The sequence below is a fragment of the Tupaia chinensis genome, unplaced genomic scaffold (genome assembly GCF_000334495.1).
Source record: "Tupaia chinensis unplaced genomic scaffold, TupChi_1.0 Scaffold144702_1, whole genome shotgun sequence".
In the NCBI taxonomy this organism is placed as follows: domain Eukaryota; kingdom Metazoa; phylum Chordata; class Mammalia; order Scandentia; family Tupaiidae; genus Tupaia; species Tupaia belangeri.
Window position 1 is genome coordinate 3,312,711 of NW_006204563.1, and position 9,390 is coordinate 3,322,100.

General features: G+C 43.2%; 1 protein-coding gene across 2 annotated transcripts in view; it reads right to left on the minus strand.

The window, feature by feature from the left end:
- Positions 1-3,310: 3,310 nt before the first annotated feature.
- LOC102481968 (receptor-type tyrosine-protein phosphatase O-like) overlaps positions 3,311-9,390 on the minus strand; it is a 12,145-nt gene continuing 6,065 nt past the window's right edge. Inside the window, exons 3-4 of one of the 2 annotated variants that reach the window (XM_027767817.1) lie at positions 6,632-6,721; positions 3,311-5,297 (exon numbers count right to left, since the gene is read on the minus strand). In XM_027767817.1, the coding sequence (XP_027623618.1) occupies positions 5,286-5,297; positions 6,632-6,721 (102 nt within the window). In that variant the 3' untranslated portion in view covers positions 3,311-5,285. Of the gene's footprint in view, positions 5,298-6,600; positions 6,722-9,390 lie in introns of both variants that reach the window. The other variant, XM_006167333.3, reaches the window with a different exon arrangement.

Here is a 9,390-nt window from a genome sequence, read left to right on the forward strand (position 1 = left end):
ATGATTATATAGTCTTTTCTGACTCTTTCAGAAAAAGATCACCTGTCCTTCCCTGGACCTACATCAGATCCTTTATGTGTTTCTATCATGGTACATGTAACATTTATTGCCCTAATTTTCACTTCTGATGTCCCCTGCTGGAATGTAAACTTGAATTAGGGACCTTGTCACACCCACTTTGTAGCCACAGCCTCTTCCACAGTGCCAGCATGAAATGTTCAGCACATACATGTTTTCTAAGAAAATAATCAGTGATTTTCTTAGGATTTGAACTGCGCAGTTCGGCATGTGACCATTCTTCTTCTTTTTTGTTTTTAGGTTTTCTCATAGAGTGTACGTGCTTACTGAAGAGTGACAAAAATGGAAAGAGGGAAAATGAGAAATCATCCCCTACCTGCCCTGGGTGGGATGGCCACAGCCCAATTCCTTCCTGAGCATACACGCAAATATGCCCAGCCTGAGTTTCAAGCTGCCAGGTCTGAGACTCGAACCATGGTTGGCCCTGTGGGAGTCCAGTGTCTTAACCTCTGCTCCACCTGCTGGCCCTGGGACTGTCCAGTTTTTAACATATATCTAAAGCCAGCATTTGCAGCATTTGTATTTACTATAATGCCTAGCAATTTGCAAGTGGTCAAAAAATCTTTCATTGGGGGACCAGCAGTTAGCGTAATGGCTATGTCGCTGGACTCCCACGTAGTCGACCGCGGTTTGAGTCCCGGACCCGGTGGCTTAAACTCACGCCGGGCGCGTGTGCGTACGTGCCCAAGATCCCGAGAGGAGAATGGAGGAGAAGGGATTGCGGCGTGGCCATCCCCCCTGGGGGGTGATTTCCTGCTTTCTATCTCTCTGTCTCTCTCTGTCTGTCTGGCGAGCGCACGCGCCCTATAGCAAAAACCTCTCACAAAAAAAAAAAAAAAAAAAAAATCTTTCATTGGATGACTGATCAATTCCTTCAAGAAGTTTAGATAAATGAACATTTATTGAATGATGAAATGAATCAATGACCCTGCCTTTATTCCAGGTTTCATAGTCTCAGTTTTCCCAGGTTTTCCACATTCCTAACAGTTCCCCGGGCCCTTCCCTGGACAACCTTCAGTCTATTATGGGCCTTCATATAATAAAGCTCTCAGAGCTGAACATTATACTCAATCTCTAATCAAGTGACCCACCAAGAGAAGGCCTTGTGATAAGCACCAGCTGAAACAGAAAACAAAAATGCCACTGTTCTGGAAGGCCAGAGGTCAGTGATGTCATGGCTGGAATTCCCTTCAAATGCATCCAAACGAAGCTGTGAAAAACTAGGGCTAGGAGTTTGTAGGTCTTGCATGTTATGTTTTTGTTGCTCTGTAACCTCTTTGGCCAAAGTGAATGTTATGTTCAGTCGTGGGCATGGCTCCTACACTCTATCCTTGGGCCAAACACCAGACTAGAGATCTGTGAGCTAGGAACCAAGCCAGCTATTTGAAGCACATTACATCAGACATTTCCCGAGGTGTAAAGGAAGGCCTCCTTGCTAGAAAGCAGGGAGAATTTTGGCTCTTACAGATTGGATTCAGTAACTTTAACTGCCTGGCTAAGGGCCAGTCTTCTAGCAAAGCAACCGTCATGTGGCCTACGAAAAAATACAGATCTCAAGCCTCTGGCTCTTACTGTATATGTTGCTACTGCAACCTCCTCTGAGAGCTATGTCACCTTTTGGGGGCTGGGACAAATTTTAGGAAATTTGTCATTATAAAAACATTATAAAACCTGATATTAAAAAAAAAAAATCTTAGTACCTTTTCTCATTTCAAATTTTCTTTTTTAAAAGAATTATTTTATGTAATTTGTTTATTTTTCATTTGACCAGAAAGGGACAGAGATGGAGATAGAGAGAGACAGAGAGGACGCAGACAGAGGGAGCAAAAGTAAGAAAAACAGCCTCCAGGTCCAGGACTCAAACTACAGTCAACCACGTGGGAGTCCAGCACCTTTCACCACCACGCCATTTCGAATTTTGGATACAATTTTTTCTTTGCAGTGAGAAATTGTAGATCCCGAGTTAGGATATTGCCCACAAAATTTTGCCGTCTATCACTCTTTTCAAGTTAAGGGAAATCATATAATGTGTTGTGATGGTTATAGTTATGGGTGCTAACTATTAAATTTATTAATTAGACCTTAATGGTAGTTTCTCAGTTAACTTTATGAATTATCTTTTGTAGTCAAGGAATTCTATCTTAGTAACAACTCAAATTTAAATATTTTGTCAATCTTTTTTTAAAGAATTATTTATTTAATTCTATTTGTTGTCATTATTTTTTAATTTGAGAGAGATGGAGAGAGAAAGGGAAAGCGAGAAAGCAAGTCTCCAGGTCCGGGACTCGAATCATGGTTGGCCATGTGGGAATCTAGCACCTTTAAATACCACACCACCTGCTGGCCCCAATATTTTGTAATTTTAAGTCTTTAGCTCCTTCTCTGTTTCACACAGGCTGTAATGAACTGCCTCTTGCTCATTGAGTATAAAGTACTACTCAAATGACTACAAAGAAACACTCAAAGAACTTAAATAATAATAAAGAGGGCCTGGAAGCCTTCCTTGTGAGTGCTCAGAACTGGGTCCCGGGGTAGAAACAGAGCTAATTAGAGTGCCTTCGATCACATAAAATAACAAGAGATAGAGCACCTTTGGGTGAATTATCATATCCAATACTCCTTATATCTATAAAGTACAGAGCTGTTATTGGGTCATTTGGCTTATTAACTGAGACTCAGCAGAGATCATATCTGAAGTCATTATCAAGATTAATGCACAAGTCTTTGATAGATGGAGGCTTTCCCCACCATAAATTCCACACATTGAAGAGCACTCGTGTCCCAGAGAACAGAGATAACTGCAGAGGTTCCTGAGGAAACGACCTGGTAAAGTTTAATATGACTTTCTGTAGTTTCAGGTCACACTCTCCAGTCTAAGCTCCAGATACTTCCTCTGTTCTTTTGGGAAAATTGATCTGGCAGTGTTTGATCTCTACCTTGAAGGAGTGCTCAAGAGGAACATGAAAGATTGATGAAGTGCTTTGTTTCATGGGAAGCCATGTTCCAGGCTACAAAACCTCTGTAAGCTCCTGTGTGGCAGTATTGAAAATGGACTTATGGGACTAGAAGATGGCATAATGGTTATGTCACTGGACTTCCACGTAGCGGATCACAGTTCAAGTCCCAGACCTGGTGGCTTAAAACTCATATCAGGCACACGTGTGTGCATGCCCAAAATCCCGAGAGAATGAATGAAGGAGAAGGGATTGCAGCATGGCCATCCCCCATGAGGAGGTGATTTCTTGCTTTCTGTCTCTCTGGCAAGTGGACGCACCCTATAGCAAAAATCTCTCTTAAAAAAAGAAAAAAGAAAAGAAAATGTACTTCCACTTATCTATACCTTGTATCGGCTCTTCCAAGACTGCACACTTCACTCCTGACCTGCCCACGTGTGAAAACTCCAAGGATGGCTCACATATTTGCCACCTTTTAAAAATCATGTTTGTTCCTGAGAGTGGTGTGACATTATTAAATGTCCAAGGAGGGAAGGAAAGGAGAGGAGTGAGAAGAGGAGGAGGTGGCAACAGGAAGGCAAGAAATGGGAGGAGGGAGGTGAGTATAAACTGACAACCCCTGTGGAGCCCAAGCTGTTCACCTGTGGGGTGTTGACATCCTCTGCCATTCACCCTGCAAGGTGGAACTGAGACTCGCTGGCCACATCTTGCAAGGAACTTTGCCAAGGTCTGCTGTGACCAGGCCTTCTCAGTGACAAGAGCCGGTGGGGTGCGGAGCTGTTCATCTGGCATCCTTCACTATCAGTAAGGTCGTGATAAATTATTAAACTGATCCAGTATACATGGCTTCAGGAAGGCAATCAGGAACCGAGAGGCAATGATCAATTACACAGAGAGAGGCCGGCCTTCCTGGAAGCACCCACGGGAAGGCTCGCGAGAGCCACAGAGAGCCACATCACCACAGTGCAGCTGCCAGCTTGTGTTTACTTGCAACTCAAAATCTTTTCCACTGGCTATCCATACCATCACCTCTTATTTCTCAGGAAGTGACACAAAGTAACAGGCTTCACGATGCCATCAACGTCCATTTGACGATGGCATTCATGTCACAATACACACCCATGTACTGTAATTATATGAAATCCAAAGGATAAAATGTTACTAGTTACACTGGTTAGAAGGAAACTGACAACCCCAAAAGAAAAGAAAACAGAAAGAAAAATCTCTGTTGGAATCCTTAGAGACGCTTGACAATATTACAAAAAACTGTAGCCAAGTAATTGTCCTCACATGCTATAGTTCATCGCCATCATCTCATCAATTCCCAGCTCTTGAGGGGAGAGAAAGTGCATTTGCACAGCCTAAAAATTCTCAAAGAAACAGCTCTCACGTGTATGCATGTCAACAACAACAAAAAAAGGAATGCAAAGTCTAGGCACCAAGATCGCTCAGACAACCACAGATTTAGAGTCAGATCTGAAACGCTTCCGAACCAGATCTGGTTTCTTGAAGAAGAACCTGGACAGGGACATTAGCTTGAAAGGGCCAAGGAAGAAACACCCAACTGTTAATAAGGAAGAAAAGCATCGAGAACTAGAACAATTAAGACGGATTGTTTTCTCTACTCTACTTTGAAGTCGAATGACAGTGTTTCGTATTTGGAATAGGAAAAGCTATGTGGTCGGGCTGCAGGTAGAACCCCTCTCTTCTGCACCCACCCTCCCCACTCCTGATCCGGTCATTTCATATTGTAGTACAGGTATCGCTGCTTCAATTCCCTTCCAGTACTATGGCCATTTCTTCATTCCTGGCCATGCCTCTTTTCAGTAATGAGGTACAATTTGATGCTAACAATGCCTATTTCTGCCTGGGCTATGGGGCTGATCCTTGGTGTGGGCAGAAAACAATTCAACTTTCTGATGAAATCACACACAGACAAAAATTATTGCACTTAACAAAACACTCAGCCCAACCAGCCAAGGGCCCAACTGAAGTCTTCGGAAGTTCTGGACTTCCTGCCCTGTGTAGGGCGTCTTGACCTTTATGGAGATCTGTGGAAAGTAGTCCGGAAGTGAATGTCCAGAAGTGAGAGTCCAAAAGACACTGTAGGCTCTTTAAGGCTAAGTCTTCCCAGTGCTTCTATGAGAATTCATCTCCTTGGCCACATACTACGAAATAGGGGCTCTTTTTAGCAAGTGACTAGTCGGGCCCCCTTCCCCCAAAACTCTGGAAGCAAGGGAGGGTGGGTGCACGTCAGGTCCTCTCCTGTGAACGAGAGAGAGAAAGACAGTAAGCCCCTCAGGACACCAGCAGCTCTCACGAGCTGTCATTGTACCCAGCTCCATGACCCACGTGGACGTATATTCTCTGTGCAATTTCTGCTTTTTGTGGGTCTCATGTTTCTCCGTCTACCTGTCAATTTGTCTCCCTCCATCTTTCCGTATTCTTGATCCTTCCTGTCCCCTCATGCTGTCTGTCTGTCTCTTGATGGACAGAGTGTGACAAATCTGATTCTATCCTACTGTCCACTGATCCATAGACTTCTTACCCTTTCCCGTCTTTCTAACAGTGCACCATGGTCCTTTCCCACCCCACCCCCCCCACCCAATGGTGAACCCCTCCCAGGATATTCAGACACGCCACACTATTTACTGAGCGAATGGGTGGATTGCTTGTTACCTCAGCCAGCACCCGTGCCACCTCCACAGCCACCTCCCAGTTAAAAGTTGAGCACAGGCCAGTGAATACGTTACTGTTGTTTTCATGAGACTCTTAAGCAAGCGCTCACCGAATGGATGGGATCAAGGCACTTTCAGACTTCGCTATCCTGAGACTCTAATGGCAATATTATTAGGTCATCGGGAAAGTCATGACGTATTTTCCTTTGCAACAATGCGTCATGACGTTTCCAATGACCCAAAATCTTTCCTAGGGCCAGCTAGTAGCTCGGTGGTTGAGGTGGCTGGATCCACCCTGGCTGACTAGGCAGTTTGAGTTCCAGACCTGGCAGCTTGAGGAAGGTAATGGGAAGTGTGTGTGCCCAAATCATGAAAGGAGAAATTGAGAAGGGATTGAGGCGTTGCCATCCCCTATGAGGGGGGATGCTTCCTCACTTTCCCTCTGTCTCTCTCCCTCCCTCTTGTCTCTCTCTGGTGAGCACACACACCCTCTAGCAAATTTGAAAAATACTTTTCCTCTTTGAGGTGTCCATTCCAGGTCATGTCATTGTGACCCCTTGTACACAGACCCTTCGCACACAATGTCTAGATAGACGGTGCTGGCTGGTAGATTCTGATAGTGTAGGTACAGATCCAATAGCAGAATAATTTAAGTCTCTGGTGGAGAGCAGAGAGGTCCAATCATAGAAGCTCTTACTTGTTGCTACCATTAGCCGAGGTGCACGGAAGCTCAAGGATCTGCTGTGGTATTTGCCTCTCCTGTGACCACCCTCTGGGGCAGGGGGTTGCACACACATTCTAGTGTGAAGGCAGAGGCAGCACAGAGGGCCGCCCCATCGTGTGCCCTCCCGGCTCTCTGACTGAGTCCCACGCTGGGCCCCTCTACTTACTGCTCCGGATTCGGAACTAGGACTTGCTCACATTCTCGTAAATGACGTCGCTGATGCAGAACTGCTGCTTCTTCTTCAGCCACATCAGCTGCACACACTGGTGGATGAAGATGTACTGCTCCTGGGCAGAAGACAGAAGCAGGGTCACAGCAAGAGAGGTGGGGGGAGGTAGGCGCCGAGACGTAACATTTTACCACTATTGTTGATTTTAATGATCAAGATCTGATAAGGAAGGAAATCATCTTCAGTATTTACAGAGACCATTTTATAACTACGAAATCCAAGGGAATTGGGCTGGTGGTTAAGAAAGCCACTTTCCCTCTGTCCTTCTCTCTCTCTCTCTGGAGAGCATACACCCCCTCTAGCAAATTAAAAAAAAATTAAATATATATATAATAGATCAGCTATCTCATGTGGCTGATAGCACTTCAAGTCCTGGCCCAGTGGCTTGAAAAACACATTTGATGTATGTGTGTGTGTGTGTGTGTACCCCAACGCTCATCAGGATGGAGAAATGAAAGCAGGAATTGTGGTATGACTATACCCCATTGGAGGTGGCTTTCTCCCTCCACCTTCTGTCTCTCTGTCTCTCTCTCTGATGAGTGCATGTATCCTCTGGCAATTAAAAAAAAAATCCAAGTGAATTGACGGTAAAGGTGTTTTGATAAATAATAAAATTTAGAACATCACTACATTTTTTTTGTACACAGTAGATCATTTTTTTTCCAAATTTATTAGGGTATAATAAATAAAAATTGTATATATTTCAAGTGTACAACATGGCAATTTGGCATACATGTACATTGTGAAATGACTACCACAACTGAGCCAGTTAACACACCCATGACCTCACATAGTCTCCAGATTTTGTGTGTGTGTGTGTGTGTGTGTGTGTGTGTGCGTGTGTGTGTGTGGTGAGAGCACTTAAGAGTCATTCTCTGAGCAAATTTCAAACTCATAATAGAGTATTACTAATTATAGTTACCATGCTATACATTAAGATCATTGGTACTTAAAGCTAAAGACAATAATTATGCAGTTGATTTTGGAAAATATATAGTTCATTGCCTCATCATATACTGAAATAAACTACAGGAAGTTTGACCAATTGAGTCACAAAAATATGGTGTAAAATATAGGTACTTTTTCTCTGATTACTTTAGGGAAGAGATTTGTACATTTAAAAGCAATGGGATTAAAGTTACACAAAAACTTTAAACTATTATATGTAAAAAAATAAAAAGGTAGAAAGAATAAAACAGAGGGCAAACCAGAAACGGAGAGAGAACTATATTGTCTAGAATTATGACAAAATAGCGATAACTTTATTATTGGAAAAATTCATCCGAATCAGTAATATACACTGATAGATAAGTAACTAGAGTGAATGTCCCTGGAAGGCAGACACTAGGTCTTTTAGTTCTTAAATGTTTATTTCTTGAGCAGGGGAGAAAGAGAAAGAGAGAGACAGGGAGAGACAGGTAACCTTGACAGGGTCTCACCACACCATGTCCCCACCCCCCGCCTTCCAGCCAGCCAGGATCACTGGCGTGCTCAGCATATTGAGATCTGAGAAATCCTCTTGCAGGAAGGATGTTGAAAGAGGTTAGACAATTGGTGATAATATACACAGTAAAGCGCTCCATGAAAAAATGAGACAAAAAGAAATACATATACACAAGTACATAGCATGCAAGCACAACTGTGTAAAAGTTATACTCGAATGAAGGCGTGGTTGACATCCAAATATTAGAACTAGTTGTCTTGGGGCTGGCAGGTGGCACGGTAGTTAAAGTGCTGGACTCCCACATGGTCAACCACAGTTTGAGTCCTGAACCTGGTGGCTTGCTTTCTGACTTTCCCTTTCTCTCTGTCTCTTTCTCTCTCGGCTCAAATTAAAAAAAAATAATAACAACAACAAAAACAAATAAATGAAATAAATAATTCTTTAAAAAAAAGAATGAATTGTCTTTGCGTCATGAAATAAGGGTGATTCCACGGTGTTTCTCTTCTTTATTTCCTGGAGTTTCTTTATAGGTAATACCATTACAAATAATTTTAAGTATGATCTAGTCAATCAAGATAGTCTTAGGATTTAAAGAAGTCTCTTCTATAACTTTATACAAAGGATAAAATTAATAGTAAAACCTCACTGGGTGGGCACCTCAGCCTACCTCACTGGGTGGGCACTTTGGCCTACCCTGTATCTTTCAACAAGGTCAGGAGAGAGCGTACTCCCACATGTGGTGACATCAATCACATCGGCACAGGGCTGTCCCTCTGGTCATGACCACTGAGCCATCGTTTCTGGTGTTCTGTCAGCACTGGGACAGTCAGGGCAGAGACAGCCTAGGCTTTCGATCTGTAACTACTCTGTGACCACACTTGGTTTACAAAAAAAAAAAAAAAAAAAAAAGAAGGCAACAGAAAAAATAAAAGACTATTTACTGACCCATCTCTGAGATTCCCTGAGAAATCCATACTTCTGGTCAGGAGAATAGGCCACTTAAAGCTAAGACCTAATTGACCTCCAGGGAAAAGCTATTAGAGAAAAACCAAATACAATATTTGATAAAAATAGAAGAGCCCAAGCAAGGAGAAGGGGATCCATATGTAGCACTTTCCGGTTCAGAGCTCTGATTTCGATTGTGTCGTTTTACATAATATGTACTTAACAACAATGCCTTACAGCTGCCATTCACATTTCACAGATGACAAATGGGAGTTGGGGAGGTGCCCTGTGCAGTGGAAAAGCCCAGACCAGGCCTGCTCCTGGGGCCTGACACTCTT